Source organism: Benincasa hispida, chromosome 7 (genome assembly GCF_027475165.1).
Source record: "Benincasa hispida cultivar pf3 chromosome 7, pf3_genome.v1.1, whole genome shotgun sequence".
Taxonomy (NCBI): Eukaryota; Viridiplantae; Streptophyta; class Magnoliopsida; order Cucurbitales; family Cucurbitaceae; genus Benincasa; species Benincasa hispida.
Window position 1 is genome coordinate 45,126,561 of NC_143484.1, and position 24,608 is coordinate 45,151,168.

The window sequence follows — 24,608 nt, forward strand, 5'->3', positions numbered from 1 at the left end:
ATAATTTGTTATTGTATTTACTTTTGTTATTTATTTTATCTTATATATTTATATATATTATGTTTAATTTATTTATTTCATATAGTTATATTATATTTATTTATTTTAGTATTATATTTTATTGGCATATGTGTTCCCGTTGTGCTCCTTAAATTTACAAACGTTATCAGCACGAGCTCCATTATTTTTCCTCGCTAAAGGTAGGTTCTAAAGATATGTCGGTTTTTTCCTTTTCGATTTTTCCCTTTTCATTATAATTAATAAATTTAATGTTATTTTGCATCTATTAAAGTTCTAATATAAATACAATATTTTATGATAGTGTTGCCATGACAAATTTCATAAAATTAGAATTTTTCACCCTTGATATTAACGACAATAATTATTTGTCATGAGTGCTCGATGCCGAAATCCACCTAGATGCTATGAATCTTGGAGAGACTATTAAAGAAGGAAATACGACATCATAAGCAAAAGCTATGATTATCATCATTTCCACGAGGGATTGAAAATGAAGCATTTTACAATAAAAGATCCCAGTATCTTGTGGAAAAATTTAAAAGAGAGGTATGATCATACAAAAACAGTTATTCTTTCTAAAGCTCGTTATAAGTGGATGCACTTGAGGCTACAAAGTTTCAAATCAGTAAAAGATTACAACTCCGCACTATTTAAAACCAATTCAAAATTGTTATTGTGCGGAGAGAAAATTACTGATGTTGATATGTTGGAGAAGACATTTTCTACATTTCATGTCTCGAATATGCTCCTACAGCAGCAATATCGAGAGAAAGGTTTTAAACAATATTCTGAATTAATTTCATGTCTTCTTGTGGCTGAACAAAATAACAAGTTATTAATAAAAAATCATGAATCTCAACCAACCGGAACGACACCATTCCCTGAAGTGAATGCTATGAATTTTAATAATGATCATAGTCGAGGTTGAGATCGTGGTCAAGGTCGTGATCGTGGCAAAGGAAGAAATAATTATTATTTTCATGGTGGTCATTTTAATCATTCAAATTTCAAAAGAACCACACAAAATGATGATCACAAAAAAAAAAAAAAAAAAACTCCACAATATATGAGTTCAAAAGGTGTTGAAAATAAATGTTTTCGATGCGGAATGACTGGGCATTGGTCACGTATCTGTTATACATCAAAACACTTAGTTGATCTCTATCAAGCCGCTCTAAAGGAAAAAAGAGAAAAATGTGGAAACAAAATTTGCATACTAGGATAATGACATTATTTGGCCCACCTCATATGACAAATTTGGATGTGACGGACTTCTTTGAATCTTCTGAAGAGAAAATCAGCAGAATTGATGGAACATGAAGTGTTTCATTTGACTTTGAAAATATCTAGACTTAATGTTGTTTTTTCATCTCCATGTTTTTTTTCTTTTAGTGTGTTAACCTTTGTATATTCCAAATATTGTTTTTCTTATTGTAATTATTTTCTTTTAAAGAAACCTGAATCATTTTCATATGTTAAGTGACTCAAAAATGAGTGAAGAAGATCTATGTTTGGCAAACAGTGCAACTACACATTCAATACTTACAAATAGAAAATATTTTTTCAAATTGATAATGCTGGAAGTAAAAGTTAATACGGTATCAGATTCTGCAAATCTGATTGAAGGCTTTGGAAAAGCAAATATTATTTTTCTTAGAGAAACAAAATTTACAATTGTCAATGCATTATTTTCTAGTCAATTAAAGAGAAATCTACTTAGTTTTAAATATATACATTGCAATGGTTATCATATTGAGACTGATAGTAAGAATAACATGGAATATCTGTATATCACATCTACTGTCTCAAATGAAAAACGTATACTGAAAAAGTTTCCTACTTTATCTTCTAGATTATATTATATTCATATACGAGTAATTGAAACATATGCAACAATGAACTTGAAGTTCATGAATCCAGACATGTTTACAATTTAGCATGACAGATTAGGTCATCTAGGGTCTATAATGATAAAGAGAATGATTGAGAATTCAAATGGACATCCATTGAAGAGTCAGAAGATTCTTCAATCTAATGAATTATCATATGATGCTTGCTCTCAAGGAAAATTGATAATTAGGCCATCACCAGCTAAAGTGGAGATTGAATCACCTACATTTTTAGAACGAATTCATGGTGATACATATGGACCTATTAACCTACCAAGTGGACCATTTAGATATGTTATGGTATTAATAGACGCATCCAGCAGATGGTCACACGTGTGCTTATTATCAAATCGAAATCTTGCATTTGCAAGATTACTTGCTCAAATAATTGAGTTAAGAGCACAATTTCCTGATTATACAATTAAGACCATTTGTCTTGATAATGCTGGTGAATTTACATCCCAAGCTTTTAATAATTATTGTATGTCAATTGGAATAAGTGTTGAACATCATATAACTTATGTTCATACACAAAATGGTTTAGCAAAATCATTCATAAAACGTTTGCAGTTAATTGCTAGACCATTTCTTATGAAAGCTAAGCTTCCTACATCTGTATGGGGATATGCTATTATGCATGCAGCGCACTTGTACGCATTAGGCCATTAGCTTATCATGAGTACTTGCCATTACAATTTGCTTATGGCCATGAGCCAAATATTTCCCATCTGAGAATTTTTGAATATGCAGTATATGTTCTAATTGCTCCACCACAATGTACTAGGATGGGTCCACAAAGGAGGTTAATATTATATATTGGATATGATTTCTCATCAATTAAAAAATATCTTAAACCCCTAACGGATGATGTATTTACTGCATGATTTGCTGATTGTCATTTTAATGAGACAAATTTTTCAACATTAGGGGGAGGAATTAAGAAGTTAGAAAAAGAAATTACATGAAATGCATCGTTATTGTTTTATTTAGATCCCCGTACAGATCATGTGAACTTGAAGTTAAAAAGATAATTCATTTGCAAAATATAGCAAATCAATTACCAAATGTATTTATAGATGCAAAGAAAGTAACTAAATCACATATACCAGCTGCAAATGTTCCATTGAAAATTGAAATCCCAACACAGCAAGTTGTCACTAATGAGTTTGGAACACACCAGAAGCGTGGTAGACCAATAGGTTCCAAAGATAAAAATCCTCGAAAAAGAAAGACAATAAATAGTCAAGAAGACTTGGTTGGGGATATACATACCCATGAGAAAATCATCGACATGATTAGTGAGGAAGGTGAAATACCTAAAGATAATAATGAGATTTCAATAAACTATGTCATGACAGGAAAAAGATGGAACCGAACACATGTAGTTATTGACAAAATTTTTGCATATAATATTGCTCTTGATATTATATATGAAAATGAGGATTCTGAACCAAAATTTATTGAAGAATGTCGATATAGAAAAGATTGTCTTCAGTGGAAAGAAGCAATCGAGGCAGAATTAAACCCACTTTCAAAATGTCGAGTTTTTAGACTAGTAGTCTGAACACCAGAACGTGTCAAACCTGTGGAATACAAATGAGTATTTGTGAGAAAAAGAAATGAAAATAATGTGATCACAAGATATAAAGCAAGACTAGTTGCATAAGGTTTTTTATAAAGACCTGGTATTGATTATGAGGAGATGTATTCTCCGGTGGCAGATGTAATTACATTAAGATATTTAATTGGTCTGACTGTGTATGAAAAATTGGACATGCTTCTTATGGATATAGTCACAACATATTTATAGGGATCTTTTGATAATGATATTTATATGAGAATCCATAAGGATTTATGGTATCTAAAACATATAAATCAAATTCCTGGGAATTGTATTCAATAAAGTTACAGAGGTCATTATATGGATTGAAACAATAAGAACGAATGTGGTACAATCACCTGGGTGGATACTTGTTGAAAGAAGGATATCAAAATAATCCAATATGTCCATGTGTTTTTATAAAGAAATCACAGTTATGATTTGCTATTATAACTGTATAGGTTGACGACTTAAATATAATTGGAATCCTTGAAGAGTTTTCAAAGGCAACATAATTTCTTAAGAAAGAATTTAAGATGAAAGATCTTGGAAGAATAAAATTGTCTTGGCTTGCAAATTGAACATTTAGCAGATGAGATATTTGTTCATCAATCAACTTATACAAAAAAAGTTTCGAAAAGGTTCTATATGGACAAAGCATAACCATTGAACATTCCAATGGAAGTTCGTTCATTATATGTGAGGAAAGACATATTTCGACCTCGAGATGATAAGAACTTCTTGATCTTAAAGTACCATATCTTAGTGTAATTGGTGCACTTATGTATCTTGCTAATAATATAAGACCAGATATTGCATTTTCAGTAAATTTAGTAAAATATAGTTATTCTCCAACTAAAAGACATTGGAACAAAATTAAGCATTATAGCTCTCAAAATTAAGCATCTCAAAATACTTCGATCAGATCGAGGTGGTGAGTATGTGGACATAGAATTCCAGAACTATTTGATAGAACATGGAATTCAGTTTCAACTCACAGTCCCTGACACACCTCAGCAGAATGGTGTGGCAGAAAGGAGAAACAGAACCTTGTTGGACATTGTTCGTTCCGTGATGAGTTACGCTCAGTTACCAAATTCTTTTTGGGGACACGCAGTTGGGACTGTGGTATATATTTTAAACATAGTTCCCTCGAAAATTGTTTCTGAAACACCTTACGAGCTCTAGATGGGAAGTAAAGGAAATTTACGTCATTTCAGGATTTGGGGTTTTCCACACATGTGTTGGTGCAAAATCTTAGAAAGTTGGAACACTGTTCAAAAGTGTGCCTATTTGTAGGCTACCCAAAAGAAACAAAAGGTGGTTTCTTTTATGATCCTCAAGAAGATAAAATGTTTGTATCGAAAAATGCAACCTTCTTGGAGGAAAAGAACCATCACCTCACAGTAAACTAGTAATAGAAGAAATGCCTAGAGAAACGAAAAATGTATCAACGAGAGTTGTTGATCGAGTAGGTCCTTCAACAAGAGTTGTTGATAGAGCAGGTCCATCAACAAGAGTTGTTGATGAAACTGATACTCCACATTATCTCAAGAGTTAAGAATACCTCGTCGTAGTGGGAGGGTTGTGCAACAGCCTGATCAGTATGTGGGTTTAACTGAAACTCAACTCATCATACCAGATGATGGTTTAGAGGATCCATTGTCTTTTAATGAAGCAATGAACAATGTGGACAAAGACCAATGGATTAAAGCCATGGACCTTGAAATGGAATCTATGTATTTCAATTATGTCTGGGATCTTGTAGATTAACCAGAAGGGGTAAAACCCATCGGTTGCAAGTGGATCTATAAGAGAAAACGAGACCAAGCTGGTAAGGTACAGACCTACAAAACTAGATTTGTGGCAAAAGGGTTTACCCAAAGAGAAGGGGTAGATTTTGAAGAAACTTTCTCTGTAGTTGCCATGATAAAGTCTATTAGAATACTCTTGTTCATAGCCACATTTTATGATTATGTAATATGGAAAATGGATGTCAAGACAACTTTTCTTAATGGCTATCTTGAAGAGAGTATCTATATGTCTCAACCAGAAGGGTTCATACAGCAGGGTCAAGAGCAAAAGGTTTGCAAGCTTAATCGATCCATTTATGGATTAAAACAAGCTTCTAGATCTTGGAATATGAGATTTGACACCGTGATCAAATATTATGGCTTTAAACAAAATATTGACGAACCCTGTGTATACAAGAAAATCGTCAACAAAACTATCGCTTTTCTGGTGTTGTATGTTGATGATATTTTGCTCATTGGGAATGAGATAGAATATCTAGCTGACTTAAGAGATGACTGGCTTCACAATTCCAAATGAAAGATTTGGGATAAGCACAGTATGTTATTGGAATCCAAATAGTTTGAAATCTCAAGAGCAGAACATTGGCTTAATCTTAAGCATCTTATATAGACAAGATGTTGTTTAGGTATAAAATGCAAAATTCCAAGAAAGGATTTTTACCTTTCAGGCATGGAATTCATTTGTCTAAGGAACAGAGTCCTAAGACACCTCAAGAGGTTGAGAAGATGAATCGAATTGCATATGCATCTGCAGTTGGGAGTTTGATGTATGTAATGCTGTGTACTCGTCCCGATATATGCTATGTCATAGGAACTGTCAACAGAATTCAGTCCAATCCAGGTCATGACCATTGGACTGATGTTAAAAACATTCTCAAGTATCTTCGGAGAACGAGAGATTATATGCTCGTGTATAGTGCTAAGGATATGATCCTTACTGGATACACTGATTCTGACTTTCAGACCGATATTGATTTAAGAAAATCAACTTCAGGGTCAGTATTCACTCTCAACGAAGGAGCAGTTGTGTGGAGGAGCATCAAGCAGAGTTGTATGGAAGCTGAGTATGTAGCTGCAAGCGAAGCAGCAAAAGAGGCAGTATGGCTTAAAAAATTCTTGACAGATTTGGAAGTAGTTCCTAATATGTACCTAGCTGTCACTCTCTATTGTGACAACAGTCAAGCAGTTGCAAATTCAAAGGAACCACGAAGCCATAAAAGGGGAAAGCATATCGAGCAGAAGTACCATCTCATCAAGGAGATTGTACACAAATGAGACGTAATCGTCACACATATTGCTTCCCAAGACAACTTAGCTGATCCATTTACAAAGGCCCTATCAGCTAAAGTGTTCGAGGGTCACCTAGTAGGACTAGGTCTACGAGTTTTGTATCACTAGGGAAAGTGGGAGAATTTATGGGTAATGTAATTCCCTAGTTTATTGTATTTGTACATTTTATTCTCTCCATGTAAGCTCAACATTGTATATATTTGTATATATTGATCCACTGGAGTTTTAGTCTAAGTGGGAGAATTGTTGGGTTTTATGTCCTAAAAACTCGTAGTTTGTAAAATGATAAACATTTTCTATAATAAATATACTTATTATTGATTTCATAAATTGTATGAAAGTCTAAATCCAATAAACTAAGACCCATGACTATTGTATGAGTACTTAAACTTTATGTGGAGACATAAGAGTGGATCAGGTTCGAGTAAATAGTAAAAAAGATCTATGGTACATGAATAAGGTTGGGTACCTTATTCTGGTAACACTATTGGATGCGGCCTACTCTGTAGTTGTTACAAAGAGTTGTAAAGTGCTACATACGATGTGATCCTAATTCGTACATGTTATGACATGAGGAGTGAGGGCGTCCTATGCAATGAGTTTGCATAAGATCAGGACCAAGAAATAAGTCACTCTTACTTTCTAACACTGTTTACTATTAAAGACTGACTATTTCACCTAGATGACCTAGGTAACTCAATCTTAATCCTGAGCTAACTATGAACTCTTGTTTATTCAGAATTGCCCTTAGATTTGTATAGGTGAGGGTTGGCTCAACAACACCGGCTCAATAGACCCCCATTTCAAGGGTAAGATCGGATAGATAACTGGGGACATAGGGTACAAGAAGAAGTTCACGCCTACCCAATTTAGGGATAGGAGAAAGTTTGTTCTCTTAAGTACTGAATCTAGGTTTTGAACAAGGGGCCCCACCCTCTCACTGGGCTGAGAGAGTTTGGTTTAGTGATTGGATCATAAACTAGTTGTTCATTAGAGAATCAGCAGGAACTTGAAGAATAAGACGTGATCTTGAGGGTAAAACAGATATTTATAGAAACAACCTGTGAAGGGTCGACTTGCTGATTATGGTTAAATCATGTGGACATAATATATCTACAGTAAGGGAAGTGCAACTATGGGCTTTAATGGAGTGACCCATTAGTTAACGAATGAGGATTAATCTGGTCTAATGAGTTTAGCCAATTAATCTCAGATCGTTGGAGCCCATGATCTGTAGGTCCGCGAGGTCCCCCTACTAGCTCGTAACGGACTAGCTCTAGAATAGTGTGATAAGTTAATTTGAATCGTTCAAATTAGAATTAAGGAATTAGTAATTATATGAGATATAATTACGTGTTTAATTTGAGAATTAAACGGAATAGGAGAATTTATATATTTAGATATGATTTAAATATATAAAGATGAATATGTGTTAAAATTAATTTAATATTTGATATTAAATTAATTAAGTTTTATTTAATAATTAATTAATTAAATTAATTAAAATTTTCATTTTTTAAAATCAAAATAGATTTTATAAAATTAAAATTTGATTTGGTGATAAAATTGAAAAAGTGAAAAACAAAACACAAAATGGAAAAAGCTTGTTTTCCATTATCCATCTTTCAAGTTGCTCACACAAAATGCAATCAACTTTGCCTTGTCTTCTCCAAGCATGAACTGCAACTCATGAAACTATTTCCTTTGCATGGTTCTTCAACAAGATTACTGCAGTGAGCATTTCTCCTTCATCCCTTGATTCAAGCTTGTTTTGAGTCCCACAACTCAATCTAGAGCACCAAGAGAATAGTGGGGAAGATCTTGAGGTGGTCTGCAACAAGATTTGAAGAAGATAGCAGCTGGAGAAGGAGCTTTGAAGAAGTTCTACAAGAGGTATGTCTTGAAACTCACTTGTTTTCTACAAGAGCATGCTTTATATTTTGCCAAAATTAGTGAATTAGAGTGCTTAGATGATCCTTGTGCTTCCGCTGCTGCTAATACAATCCTACAGTTGCAACGTTTGCCTGACGTTTGGCTGATGCTCTGTAGAGTTGCAATACTCGCCTGACGCTATGAGGTAGAATGTGCAGTGTTGCAACACTTTGAAGTTTGCATAACGCCAGCGTTGCAACACTGCAATGATTTCTATAAATACCTCCCTTCGTCTTTAGGTCAAAACATGCTGAATTTTGGGGCCGACTTTGATGGAGGTTGAAGTTAACCTTCATTCTTCTTCCTTTCCCTTAAGAATTTAGTGTCTTTAGGTTAGTTTTTCTTTTTGTTTTGGGTTGTAATCGATGGATTGGATGTGTATCTCGGACTTGTCTATGAATTAAAAGGCATCTTCTATCTAATTTTCTTTGAGCAAGAGCCCTGTGTCTAATTTCTTTAGTTTTCTTTAATTAAATTGTGATGTTCTTCCATTCTATGTTTTTCTTTGAACCTTGATGAATTTAGATTTGCATTTATGTGTTGGACTGACAACCCTATCATGATTGCATATCCTCGTTAATTAATTTCAAGCTCGCACATTTCCTCGTAGTTCGTCTATACTTGATTTTACCCGGTAACAATGGTTGAATGTATATGCTTGAGATTTATAGGTTGTCCTTGAATTTTGGCATTGCATGTTTAACCCAGATTCGAAGAATAAATTGGTTAATTGAACATGGCTTTTCCTGACTTTTAATTTATGCGATTGAATCTTCATTCTTAATGCATATGTTTTTCTTAATTCTATATGATCGTTAAGAACCCAGTAGAATTGAGAGCATATAGTTTAATTACGGCATGATTTTTTCGACCTTAATTATTAATTAGGACGCTTGATTAATTTCGATTTAATTGATTATTGGTCTTTGTAGAAATTAGTTAAGTCGAATCGATTTGGTGTCGTGCATGCATAGAATTGAACGTTCGTTTAATTATCGATTCCATGATATAACATAGGATTCTCTCTCTTACTCTAGAAATTAGATAGACTCTTATTCTAGATTACATTTACCATTTTATTTTAATTTTGCACGTTTTATCTCTTCCATACCAAAACCCTCTTCACCGCTCTAGTTAGGAAATTAACTTAACGAAAAAAATCACTTCCCTATGGATCGACTCAGACTTACCACTTGTTGGGGATGTTGCCCTAAACTCTCGTATCATGTAGTTTGTAAACATAGTTTTGTACGAACGTTTGTGATGTATAATATCTTATATTTTCTTCACTACTTGTCTTTGAACATTGGATGTTTTATTTGCTTTACCACAAACCAATAAACTAAAATCCCTGGTTGTCATTATGTAACTTAAGCATGTATGTGGTAACATACAAGTGGATCATGTCTTAAGTGATAACCAAAATGGTCTTTAGTATATGGATATAGGAGGGAAACCATATTCTGGTAACGCTACGATGCGGCCCGCTTTGTAGAATAGATACAAGTGTTGTGACTTGCTACAGATGGTCTGATCCTGATCATTCATGTGGGGATATGTGAGCAGGATGTCCTATACAAAGAGTTTGTATAAGACCTGACCACGAAGTGTTAACGTCTCGTTATATAACGTCGTTCATGAAAGAGACTTCACTTTACTAGGCTGACCATAGGTAATATGACCTCAATCTTGAGTGAGTTAGGAACTCCCACCTTTGAGGGCGGTTCTTTGATTTGCATGAGTGCAAGTGACCAGGTCGCTGATTCAAACCTACCACTTTGGGGATTCGTCTAATTTAGGAGCTGGAAACTCAGGTACATAAGATGGAATTCACTCCTCCCCAAAGCAGGGGTAAGTAGATAGATTGCTTTCTTAAGGGCTGATCCCGGGGCTTGAACGATGTGGCGCCACACACCTTCTCATGGCTCGAGAGGTGTCCACACATAGTAGCACTATGTTGTATTATTCATTAGAGGGATTAGTAGCACTATGGCTTGAACGAGCTGGAAACTGTACTTACGAGCATCTGTGAAGGGTTATCGTACTGTTGATTAGTTATATTCGATGGACACAGAAATATATCTATGGTAAGGAGAGTTTAGCTGTCGGTCTTTAGTGGAATGCATGACAGTTAACAGATGGTGGATCTTGTGGCTAAAGAGTTTAGTCAGCTATTCACGTATCGTTGGAGCTTTGAGCCATAGGTCCATAAGGTCCCCTTGGTAGCTCAATGGATTCAAGTTGAGGATTAATTTTTGGGTCAGTTTGAATTGTTCAAATTGACAAGAGGGAGTTCGATTATATATGATATAATTGAACTGGTTAATTATATTTGATATGATTGACTTTATGTATGAGATACATTAATTGGAGAAAAATGGATATAAATATGATTTATATCTAGTGGAGGAGAAAATACTTTGGTTTATATGTGATATTAGACTATAGGTTAATAAATATAATATGATTATATTTATTATTTTAATTTGACAATTATAGGATAATTGTGCCCGAAGTTTTCTCCATAACCGTGTGTTAATGGGAAGTTTCAATCAGTTTTTGTAACTAAAGAATAAAATGAAAATCATTTTCATTTTGCAAGATATCACGTAATTCGCTCACGTATAGTGTATGCTACCTGTCGCATAGCTAATTGAAAGACTATGCATAACTATTCGTTGCTACACGATAGTATACAAGCACGCATCTTTCTAAAAAATCGCCTACATTTCTCTGAATGATCATCTAGCGCTGAGCATTTACTAAACGATCATCTATACGATTGCAACCTACTTCCTACACAATCGTGTACTTCTTCTAAACGATCAAGCACAGTCTATATGATAGACCCTGCTATTTTCCCACTTGCTTGATCATTGTATACGATCTTCATATCCTCCTCCCCTCTACCAAATTCCAACAGAGCCCACTCTTTGGATTCTCACACCGAGAATACCAAGATTTCCAAGTGGTGGTGTCATCCCCATCTGTTCTGTTCGTGTGGAGACCATTCGTGAGTAGACGACAGGTGTTGGTGGACGATTGCTTGACATTCTAACGAAAGCGAGAGCACCTGTTCGCTTGGAGAGAACGGGACTTTCTGTGGAGAATAGTTCTTCAACTGGTACGTATCTCTTCTCTGTGTTGTTTATTGTTCTAAGCATGCCGATAATTTGTAGTATGATGCATATCTGTTTGTTTGAATTCAAATGTGGTAATTCTGTCACAATGTCTTTGGAAAGATCCACTTTCGCTCAGAGGTACTCTTATATTGCTACGTCTTTGTAGTGATAGAGTAGTTTGATATTATAACTTTTCTTTTGTTTCATAGTCCTTTTCGGGAATTAAACGACACCTAAAAGTTATCGAACAAGCATATACTCCGTTATCTTCGAGGAACGATTGATATGAGTTTGTTTTATTCAAATAAATCGAATTTTAATTTGGTTGGTTATGCAGATTCTGGATATTTATCTGATCCAAACAAAGCTAGATTTCAAATAGGTTATCTATTCACATATGGAGGAACTGTTGTATCGTGGCGGTCAGTGAAACAGACCATAACGGATACTTCCTCAAATCATGCTGAAATTCTTGCAATTAACGAGGCTAGTTGAGAATGTGTATGGCTAAGATCAATGACTTAACACATTCAAGGAACATGTGGTTTGTCTTCTAGTAAAAAATCTTCCAACGATATTGTACTAAGACAACACAACATGCATATCCTAAATCAAAGTAGGATATATTAAAGGAGATAGAACAAAACACATTTCACTAAAGTTTTTCTACACTCATGACTTGAAGAAAATGGTGACATCACTGTACAATAAATTTGTTCAAAAGATAACTTGGCGGACTTATTTACAAAGGCATTACCTACCATAATCTTTGAAAAATTGGTGCACAACATTTAAATGTGGAAACTCAAAGATCTCAAGTGATGTTTCCATGAGGGAAAGCAAATATAATTTTTAGGAGTATAAATTATATGAAATATGTACTCTTGTCCCTTCACTAGGATTTTTTCCCATTGGGATTTTTTTTTAGTAAAGTTTTAATGAGGCATATTTCATATATATAATAAGCATATAAGGGGGAGTATTATAAAGATTATATGATAATAGATGCCCATTAGATGCTTATATTTAGTGTCCATTGACCATGTGTCATGCCTCCATTTCCCAAACTGTTGTCCATGTGTCTCAACATTACACATTATTAGTGTCCATATAATCCATCTCCTACTTGCCAAATAGCCTATAAATAGTGGCATTTGGTAGGTTTTGGAAGATACACACACAATCGGCAAATTTCAAAAAGTTTAGAGACAGTAGAAAAATCCACAATTTGTTACTTTATTTATTTTATTTACTTTTGTTATTTAATTTATTTTATATATTTTTATATATATTATGTTTAATTTATTTATTCCATATATTTATATTATATTTATTTATTTTATTGCCATCCGTGTTCCCGTTGTGCTCCTTAAATTCACAACCGTTGAATTATTATAGTTATACATTTAGTCTATACTTATAATATATATGTATATATAATTAAATCGTTGTATGGATAGGTGATCAAACTTTCGACTTTAAAAAGGAAATTAATTATCGGATATATATGTATTGAATTTTGAAAATATAAAATATATAATTAAATTATTATTATTATTATTATTTCTCTTTTTTCTAAGTTAAACAAAAGTACATACTTTATTGTTTATTTTTTTTTAAGAGAAAATATATTAAAAATCGAGAGAAAAACTAAATGCAGCCAAGGTCCTCTAACAAAGTGAAGGACACCATGTCTAGAAAAGGTCCAAACTAAAAAAGCTATTTTGACCCCTCAACCGAGGAAGAGACACTACAAAAATATCACAGGAAAGCTTAGCCTACTAACCTCTGCTCTTTTGAGAGTCTTGGATAATCGAACTAAGGCCACCTCTGCCCTTCAACTCACTCCAAGACGCATTAAAGTTGAGCTTCCAGCAGCCAATTGGAGGAGGGACCCACTTTCTAAGACTTTCATAGGTCTCGAGCCTACTAACCTCAGGATAAGGGGGCTTTCCATACTTGAAAGTCACCCAACGCACTCTCCACTTTGACTCTAAAAGTTTGAAGATCAGCTTTGGCTTTAGATCGATTAAGGGAATTGCGGTAAGACCAAATCTGCCACATGAGACGATACCCCTATCCCTATCTTCCCGATCCAACTTCTCGAGCATCAACTGTCAGAAATCTTCTGGGTGCATCCTAAACCAGTCCAAATCCCAAAAAAACCAATAAAGAAGGGAAGAAGAAGTTCTAAACAGAGGAAGAAAACTTACACAACCAAATGTTGTGGCTAGAAGACACTTCTGAAGCGATCGAATCTCACAATGGAAACATTGCGAACGCGTTGCATCCCATAAATTTTTAAATAAACAAAACATCAAACTAAATAGAATATAAACATGTAAAATAGCATACTTTAGGGAAAAAGATTAGAACCTTTCTTACCTTTGTAGATTCCCAAGCTTCAGGAATAATCCTTTTCGGAGTTCCAACGAACAACTCCTCCAACAATCTACGAATGATTTCTTGAACAATTTCGAACATTACAACAAGAGTAACATCGTTATTCTCTAGGATTCCAATAGAGTGATAGGTGTTATCCAACTGTTGGGAGAGGGAGAGGAGAAAATGGTTTTGAGGAGTAGAGAGGATTCTCTTTTTGTGATTTAGGGAAAATTCTACACAATAACACTTGTGTGTTGTGTATTGTCAATGTGTGTCTCCAAAGGAGCCATAGGGAGATCCTTATATAGAGAATGGCCAAGCCCTTTTCCTAATTCTTTTCCTATTTCCCTTTTCCATAATTAATTAATTAAATAACTCTTACTTAATTAATTAGCCCAATTAATTAAATAACTCTTATTTAATTAATTAGTCCAAGTAATTAAATAATGCTTTTATTTAATTAATTAGCACAATTAAATAACACTTATTTAATTTAATTTGCACATTAATTAAATAACTATTAATATATTAAATCCAATTTAATATATATATATAATTATCATAAACATCGTATGTTTATGTGCAATACCTCTCTATTAATTAATTCTTCGTGAATCTAATTCACTTGAATTAATTATCTGAATTTTATTCAAATATTTCTTTCCAATTTGAATTATAGATCATATCCATAATCAATTATATATTAATCACATTAATATATAGTTTCCTCAAATTAATTTGAATAATTCAAATTATCCTCTTAAATATCCTCTAGTGAGTTAATAAGGAGACCTAGGAGACCTGTAGATCATAAACTCCAACAATATGAGATTAATTGGCTAAACTCATTAACCAAATTAATCAATGTTTGATAATTATGGGTACACTCCATTAAAGACCCACAACTACACTCTTCTCACTATAGTTATATTTTTGTGTCCACGGATATAGACCAATAACAACAAGTTAGTCCTTAACGAGTGTTCGTAACTCCAATTGGGTTAAATTACTGTTTTACCCTCGAGTTAACTTCGACTCCTTAAGTATCAGTGCTTCTCTAGTGAACAACCTGTTTATGGTCTTACCAATAAACAGAAACCCCTCTCAAGGCAATTAGAGGGTAGAGCCCTTTTTTCAAAGTCTCGAAGACACCACTTAAAGGAACACTTATCTACTTACCTTTAAGGCGGGAAGAAATGAATTCCATCTTGTATTATTATGTTCCTAACTCTTCACTTGGTTTTGTTCCCAAAATGGTAGGCATATTGGATCGGCGAACTGGCCACCCTCACCCATACAAATCAAAGGACAATCCATTGTGTATAAGAGTTCATAACATACTCAGGATTAAAACTAAGTTGCCTATGTCATCCTATTGAAATAGGAACTTAACTAGTTAATGGCGTTACATCTAGTGGTTACTATTTCGCGGTCTGATCTTATGCAAACTCATTGTATAGGATACCTCCACTTGCATATCATGTTTGATCATTGAGTTTGTATCAAATACAAAGTGGGCCACATCAATAGTGTTACTAGGATGAAGTACCCAACCTTATCCCTATACTATAGACCTTTTAGGTTGTATCTTGAACATTAATCCTTGTATGTTTCCACATACAGTGCAAGAATCATAAGGCATCCTTAGATATAAGTTTATTGGATTTAGGGTTATTAAGACAAAATAGAAAAATAACACAAACAATAACATTTATTGAATTAACATCTATAACTCTTTATTGATGATGGCCAATTAATAACATTTACTATCTACGAGTTTTAGGGCATAAAACCTAACAAACTCAACTAGGGCATCAAAATACTCATTACACATCTTCCACTTGCCCTAGATTATGCAATGTACATGTCTTGTAGACCTAGACTCTCTAGATGACCCTTAAACATTTTAGTCGAGAGAGAGTCTTCAAAAATAGATCAGCAATGGCTACTGCTCCACTATTGTCACAACATAAGGTGATGGGCAAGTCCTTGGAACCAGTTCCAAATCACTTAGGAACTTCCTTATCCAAACTGCTTCCTTTGCTGCTTCACAAGCAGCTATATACTCAGCTTCCATAGTGGAATCTGCAATACATCCTTGTTTGATGCTACGCCACACTATAGCTCTCTCGTTCAGGGTAAATACTGATCCTAACGTGGATTTCTTAGAATCCTTGTCAATTTTGAAATAAGAGTCAGTGTATCTTGTAAGGATCAAATCCTTTGCTCCATACACCAAAGTCCCTCGTTCTCCTAAAATACTTGAAGATGTTCTTAACCGCAGTTCAGTGGTCTAACCCTGGATTAGACTGGTGCCTACTAACTTTTCCCACTGCATAACCAATGTATGGCCTAGTGTAGAGCATAATTCAGAAACATAACATATTTAGAGTCATTACAACACTAGATTCACAAGTCCCAAGACCCAAAAACCCTAGTCCCTATATGAACAATAGTAACATGTGTACAATATTAACAATAACCACTTAAACCGACGGGTTACAAATCTCTTATTCCTTTAATGGCAAAGCAGAGCAGAGCTATCTTCAGAGGATTTGACCGCTACCTGTGGGGGAGGGGGGGTGGGAAAGAAAACATTTGAAAACAGGGTGAGCTTGTGCCCAGTGAGTGACTTAAGAAAGATAATTGATTCTCATGCAAAATCTCGATAAAGAGTTTAACTGAAATATAAGCTTCTACAATACTTGTACTGCAGTATAAACATTTTCCAAGCATAGAACAAATAAAGTTATTTTAATCATAAAACAGTAAAACTTCTCAGTTGAGGATAACCCTACTGTGGGTAAAAACAATCCCAACACCAACTACTAGTCAAGAGAGAACCGTTTTGCTCAATCTCTGACTCTACCTACGTGCACATGGCCATACTAAGTACCGTCATACCTTAGGTACTTCTGCTCAGATACCTTCTCAAATGTTCTTCAGTATCTGGTTGGTTTGGTACCTTCTCAAACGTCCTTTAGTACCAATAGATACCTTCTCAAATGTCCTTCATTATCTAGTTGGGCGGATACCTTCTCAAATGTCCTTCGGTATCGTATTTTAAGTAAAACTAGTCATAAATGACTTTCTCTTTAAAGCATGTAAAGTATAACACATATAAAAACATGGCTTTAAAGGTACTAACACATGCTGCACATATAAATAGATTTTTAACAAACTTCTCACTCATGCATGCGTTTGAAACATAATTCATAGCTTGCTTGGAAATCACTTTGTAAAACTAGTTGGCATGAGAATATTCTTCTTTAAAACATAGTTTCTATAACACGTTGTAATAAAAAATTTAAGCAAATTCTTTAGTCAAAACGTTTTAACCACTCACCTTGATTTCTTAGGAGCTTTTCACTCTAGTAGCTCCCTTTTCTACCTTGGGTTCTCTTTTCACCCCTAGAATCTAAATTCAATTTATAGCTCAGATTGCTCATAGTTATGGACCTTATTTTGAAATACTTCCTTCTACAAACATATTCTAAAATATCTCAGAAAACTTACCCTAAAATATGAGCTTAGAACTTCTCGTGGTTTGGCCGAAATCATAGAATCTTCAAGACTGGCCCAAACCAATCCGACAGCCTGACCCTTCTGTCTTCTTCTCAGTTTCTAGCCTGATCCCTTCGAGATTTTCCTCCGAAACCCTACCCTGAAAACTAGACTTTCAAAGATTTCAGGTGGCTTTGGAATCACTCCGAACGCACAAGTAAATTGGGAGAACTTCTCGTCCTAATTTGATGTGTCCTCTTCAGACCTCACTGTCCAATGCGTCCTCTATGTCTAACGCATGGATTTGGCTCCAACGCAAGGTTTTCTCCACTCTCCCACTCTTTTACGGTATTTTTGAGTTGTGATCTAAAAAATGAAGTCCCTTGGCTCTATTTATAGGCGTCCAAACCTTTTCTGGAGTTGACACCACTTACTTTGCTGCATGGCCAAGTGTCTCCTTCTCATCCCATCAACGCAATGCTGTGGTCATCGCAAGCTAAGTGTCTTTTTCCCATGTTGCCTCCAATCTGATGCCACCACCTCAAATTCTTAAGGCTTAAGGCTTTCCTCCCAAGAAGACACATGGTTTTGATGATGTTATCCTGATGATTTCATCCTTGCATGCATCCAACTCTTGGTTGCTCAACACCTAGTCCATAAGCAACGCATAACCTTTACTCAACGCATAGCAAGCCAATTCACTATCATGACAATTCAACTTAGCCATCGCAAGGAGCTAACCATCACCAACGCATAGGGTGACAGTCCATTCTTGACGCATGGCTTACTCGCACAGCTTGCTTGGCATGGGCACATGGTGTTGGCCACCAACGCATAGGCTGGCCGCTCGACGCATGGGCGCACTGGCCGCTCGACACATAGGCGTGCTTGGCCGCATGGGCTGCGCGCGGCGCCTTAATGCTTGGTCGAGTGCTTAGGCGTTTGGGCATGTTGCTTCGATGCATGGGTGTGCGGCGTGTGCTGGCCATCGCTCGCTCGCTCGCATAGGCGCATGGCATAGGCTGCGCGCTTGGCATCATGGCAGGGCACCTCGACGCACGGCATGGCTGCTCGGTAGGGTGCTCACCACATGGGTGTGGCCACTTGGTAGTGCGCTCAACGCACAGGCGTATCTAGTCGATGCATGCGTCCGATCGAGGCTGCTCAGTGTATGGCCTGGGTGCTACCCGAGGCTACTCGATGCATGGCTTGGGCGCTGGCCGAGGCTGCTCGACCCATTACATGAGCGCTAGCTGAGGCTGCTCGACACATGGGCTACCTTTCCATGCATGCCTCGCCTACTCATGTGCCTTCCAACGCATCATCTCCATTTTCCTTCTTCAGTCGCATGCCTTCACCAACAACTCTTCCAACGCATCAACATCACTCTAACACACAAAATTCTATACTTAGCCAAATTTCCAAAATTTTCCCCAAAAGTTAACCTTCCAAATTTCCTCTTTTCTTATAATTTCCACTTTTTTCTCTACCATTTCACCTTAGTTTCCACATCAACCTACTCATCACACTAATCTCAATAGGGAACATACTCAAGTAGAGAAATTGGGATTCGAGGTTCACACTATGTTCGACCCTGGACTTACCAGGAAACTCAGAGGAATTTACACTTGGATTCTGCTGGAAAAACTTGAGTGCACAACGCAATTTCATCGATGCATATCATCCACATTTCCACTTCATAAAATAAGGCATCAGCACTCACGCCAAGTATAACGCGAACGCAAGTTTCTCGGGTGATCCGAGGTCGAACTCAGGGACTTGTAACTAAATGCTATGTGGTAATGTGTTTGCGGTGGATAAATAAAAGAATGATAGGGGTTGTAAGCTAATAACTACTCCTACTCTTAACTAACAGACAAAGCATTGGAGGTATGAATGAGAGGTAGGGACATGGCAACTGTTGACGCGTAGTAAAATGCATGGAAAATAGATTAAATGAGAGGAGTTATGCTTATGCGTTGATCTTGGCGACTTACTTTCGGTTTGGCTTGCCCCCACGTGTGTCATACGGACATCAAACTACGGGTAAGTTCCTTTCACAACTTTAACTCTTATCAACACGGGTTTCCCCATTGCATTGACAGTAGAGTTGTTATTCTCAAAATATTTTTTTTTATTATTTATTATTTATTATTATTATTATTATTATTTTGTAGAAATGATCGCAATGTAATGAACGCAATTCTCCGAGATCGCTGCCACCCCCAAACTTAGAGGTTGGTAGCACTTTCACCGCAAAGCTAAAAACAAAATCAACAGGAATGCGGTAATAAATGTTTGAGCCAAGGTTTGCACATAATAAAACTTAAGACTTTCAAATTTTGAAGAAGCTATTAAAAGTAGGGAGTGTCTTACGATGCGTAGTTTACAGAAGTGGTGAATTATACGTTCCATCATAGATGCATCGCAAAGGAACGCAATTAGACAAGGAGAATTTCAAAAAGATAATGCATAAAGGATAACAAGAAAGGACCTTAGGCGGAATAACGCATGCGATTATGCATTGGAATCCACGCGATCGAAGCCATGCGTTGAAGGATGAAAGGAATTCTTCTGTTGTAACGGCGCACCAAGGAGAATTATTATCGCACCTACAAAGAGCAAATGCACCATAACCAAGGAAGCAGCCGCATATCCAAAATAACAATAAAAATAACTAATCTAGAAAAGCAAGGTAAAGATAGAATAGAAGACGTCCTTGGAGAAATTAGAGTGTTGTCACCGCAAGGAGTTTCCCATGCAGGAGATTTCTCTCAACTGCTTGGGTCAAGAAGCTCGTCCTGACCATTGGAACTTCCGGCAATTGGTGAACGCATGCGGCTGTCATGCGTTTAGAACTACCTTCAGCTTATGCGACTGATTGCCCTTCTACCTTAGGGTCAATATTGGCTTTCGGCGCATCATCTACATTTCAATATTGGTTGCAGCTTGGTCGCACAAACTACAATACTCCCAAGGTAAAAAGGTTACCTGCAGAGACAAAAAACTCAACAAATGACGCCAAAAACTTGGTGACGAAAATTAGTGAACGCAATTATGTGATGTATGTCTTAAGGTTATGCATGATACTCATGCGTCGGTGGTCATGCGTTGGAATGAAACTATGCATTAACGAATGTATGCGATGATCATGCGTGCCCATCACAAGTTTTCTTGCACTCACGCTAAGTATAATGCGAACGCAAGTTTCTCGGATGATCCGAGGTCGATCTCAGGGACTTGTAACTAAATGTTATGCGGTAATGTGTTTACGACAGATAAATAAAAGAATGATGGGGGTTGTAAGCTAATAACTACTCCTACTTCTAACTAACAGACAAAGCATTGGAGGCATGAATGAGAGGTAGGGACAGAGCAACTATTGACGCGTAGTAAAATGCATGGAAAATAGATAAAATGTGAGGATGTCTTCATCGCAACCCTAGGCTTGATCGCAAGGGCAACCCCAACCAACGCAAACTATGTGATCATGCTACACACACTTGTGCCTAATTCTAGGATGCATGCAATGTATATGCGATAATGTCGAGAAGCCTATGCCTAAGCCTCCATAACCCGCTCACGTGCTCTCACACATAAGCGTGATGACCACATACCACCGTATCCTACTTCTAGACGCATGCAATATCCTATCCGTAGGGTGCATACGCTGTGTAATAGCAAACAAGCTTATTCCTAAGTTCCCCATTCTTGCTTATGCATTCCAATTCGCTCTCTCGAGTCTTAGATTTGGTTTTTAGACTACTCTTCCAAGTATGCCTAAATGATGAATGATGCGCTCATAAGACAAGGTAATCACATAAACCTGGCTGACGTAAGATTATTCCTATCTCTAGTGAACACTTGTTTACATTGCTTAATGCGACAAAAACTTGATGCGTTATTTTATGAAGTGAAAATATGGAATGAAATGCGGTGATGGAAATGCGTTGAGCAACAAGTTTTCTCAGTGGAATCCAAGTATAAACCCCATTGAGTTTCCTGGTAAGTCTAGGGTCGAACTCAGGGACTTGGGAAAACAATATGCGGTGGTAATTTCTCAGAAGACTTTGCGATAACCAAATAAATCAATAGTTGTTTGGGTTGTTGTTTGCGGTGATAAAATAAATAAATGCAGCAGATTTGAGAAAAGTTTGATTATGCGATAGATGCACTGAGTATGCGGAGGAACAAGTTGAGAAGGTCTTTAGTTAGCGTTTCATGGGGATGCATAAAACTATGCGATCATGCTACACTCATGCAACAACAAATCATTTTCCAATACAAATGTGGTGCTCTTAAGTCTAGGACGCATGTGTTGAATGAAACAATGTTCATAGAGCTTATTCCTAAGTCTCTACTCTTTTCCTATGCGATGATGCAAGATGCACACAAAGACAACGTGACAACACATAATCATATCCTATCTCTAGGATGCATGCGATGCGTTAATAGCAGACAGTGCTTATCCCCAAGTTCCTATCTCTTGATTATGCGTTCTAATCTGACTCTCCTGAGCCTCGATTCTAACCTGACTTTTCCAAGCCTAGACCCTGTCCTTGGACTACCCTCCTGAGTATATCTAATGGACGAATGAAGCATACATAATACAAGATAATCGTATAGAGTGAATATCCCCAATTAAGCTAGCTAAGTACTTCTCAACCCATTCGACAGATTTAGCTACTCATGCATAATAAGCAGAGAATGAACAAATATAAAGAAGTAAATTCCATTTCTATAGGTAAGTCTGAGTACAAAATGACAATAGAAGTTAAGGATAGAGAGCCTGGTAGCAATCCCTTGCTTCCCAAGGCCTTTACACTGTCAACTCTATTCTGTTCAAAAGATATTCCTGCTTCTGCAGGAGCTCGCCCTCTTTCTGATCTTGAAGCTTTCGGCACTCTCCCAAGTTCACCGGAACGATCTATCGACACAATCTCGCCTCTCTCGCTTCCGCCTTAAAATAAAAGAAAATCTAAGAACAAGGCTAAACTATCTAAGGGAAAATTCTCTAACTCTTCGAACTCCTCTTCTGAAGGTTGCCTTCGGTATTTATAGAGCCTTCGGGGTGAAAGGAGGCTTCTCTCTTATGATTGCACAAATGGGATGGCTTTAATTCGATGACTGATGCGCCGAATATTTGTCACCGAAAAGCTAAGTGTACTTGTTATCGTTAGCGGTTTGTCAACTTAATTCGGATTCGACCATCATCAGCTTTCTATCCCATCGTGATTAATTATGTTTTTCACCCAGATGCGCCCACCAAGTTGCGCTGGCTCTATGCAGCAATCCTTCTTGAGCAAATGTTTGCGAGCACAAATCACCGCAAAGCCTTGCGGTAATGCTGTGCTCGACCATTGATTTCTTGTGATCGCGCTTTCCACCTTGTGTCAACACATATTCTGCATAAAAATACAAAAATTAACTTTTTCTGTGCGATGAACGCATGCGACCGCAATGTTATGAACTTAATGCTTTTTGGACACAATCTAACATATTTTATCAAAGCAAACCTTCATTGTTTAATAACTTAGCACTGTAATAACGTGCATTTCTGCCCGTTATCATACCCCCAAATTTAAACAATACTTGTCCTCAAGCATAAGCTAAAGATTTCCTTTAGAAAGTCAACCACAAATCTCTTTTCCTAGATTTCTCAATGATACTTCATTCAAATCCTATACACCAAAGTTTTCTCAATTCTTATTCAAGTCTCCTCTTAAAATATTTCTAAGACCTAGTGACCGCAAGTTTAACCTTAAAAAAGGACTTTACTAGATTCCAGGACATCGCATGATTTATTTCAAAAAAACTTTTTCACTAGGGTGTCAAATGATTTTTATCCTTGCATACTTTTGACATTATTATTTTTTTTTCTGACCTTGCGCTGATCCAAGTGCCTCGCCTTCGTTTTGACTTGCCCCCACGTGTGTCATGCGGACATCTAACTACAAGCAAGGCGATCTTTCTCAGACTTAAACTCATACCTATTCGGCAGTGGAGTTGCGGTCATTTATTTATGCATTGATCCTGGCAACTCACTTTTGTTTTGGCTTGCCCCCACATGTGTCACATGGACATCCAACTATGGGTAAGTGCCCTTCACAACTTAACTCTTATCAACATGGGTTTCCCCATTGCGTTGACAGTGGAGTTGTTATTCTATAAAATTTTCCTCTTTTTTCTATTTTTTTTTCATAGAGCTAAAAATAGCAAGGTCAAAAATAAATACCTCACCCCCAAATTTAAAATGCGACAATGTTCTCATTGCCAAAAGATTGAAAGAAGTCATGCGATATTCTTAGGAAGTTAGGTAAAGAGTCAGTTTGAAAGAAAGCTAGCAGACCACTAACTTCTAGAAATATTTCATGAGGTGACTTTTCTAAGATTAAGTTGACTCTAGTGTATACGAAAAAATAGAGGCATGTGTTTCATCATTGAAATCATAATTGGCAAAGAGACAGCTTGCGGTGACTTACTAAATTTATCAATATTAAATGATTGTGGTAATCAAAGAGGATGCGTTGATAAAACTTTCAAAATTAAAATACGATGCGATAGTGCAAAATTTGGAATAAAGTCAAGGAAGAATACAACCCCCAAATTTGTGTTGTCGCCCGCATTGTTTGTTGACGCATCTTGCTTTGCGACGATTTTCTTTTTTTAGATTGCGATGACGGAATAAAGTAGTTGCGTCTTCGTGTGGTGCCTCCGCAATTGTTCGCCTCGATTTTTTGCAAGAAAAACATCGAGAGGGTCAAATGATTTTAAATAAAACAAAATCTTTTACTGCAATCGTTCAACATGATCACATTTTTTTTAGAATAAAGAAAAGTGCAGATAGATAAACAATAACAACAAAGTGATTGCGATAAATGATAATAACAAGATGATGAAAGTTCATGAAGTATTGATGCAGGAAAAAGGATATTCAAAAGAGTTGCGTCCCTGATGAGGTTGAGTCATATAGTAACTCAGGGACTGTTTATTCCAAGTTGGGCTTTTCACGTCCACGATGGCTCTTTCTTCTTTTCTTTGTCCTCTGGGA

At 36.3% G+C, this 24,608-nt stretch overlaps 1 protein-coding gene across 1 annotated transcript; it reads left to right on the forward strand.

The window, feature by feature from the left end:
* Nucleotides 1-215: 215 nt before the first annotated feature.
* LOC150035193 (uncharacterized) lies at nucleotides 216-1,246 on the forward strand. The gene is made up of 3 exons (XM_090315263.1): nucleotides 216-221; nucleotides 503-907; nucleotides 1,127-1,246. Exons 1-3 carry the CDS (start codon nucleotides 216-218, stop codon nucleotides 1,244-1,246), a joined length of 531 nt encoding a protein of 176 aa, XP_090171389.1.
* Nucleotides 1,247-24,608: the final 23,362 nt, after the last annotated feature.

What these genes read in the sequence shown, in the direction of transcription:
- LOC150035193 (XM_090315263.1), top strand. An exon ending in GAACGACACCATTCCCTGAA is followed by an intron (nt 908 to 1,126) that starts GTGAATGCTATG and finishes TGTTTTCGATGC; the next exon opens with GGAATGACTGGGCATTGGTC.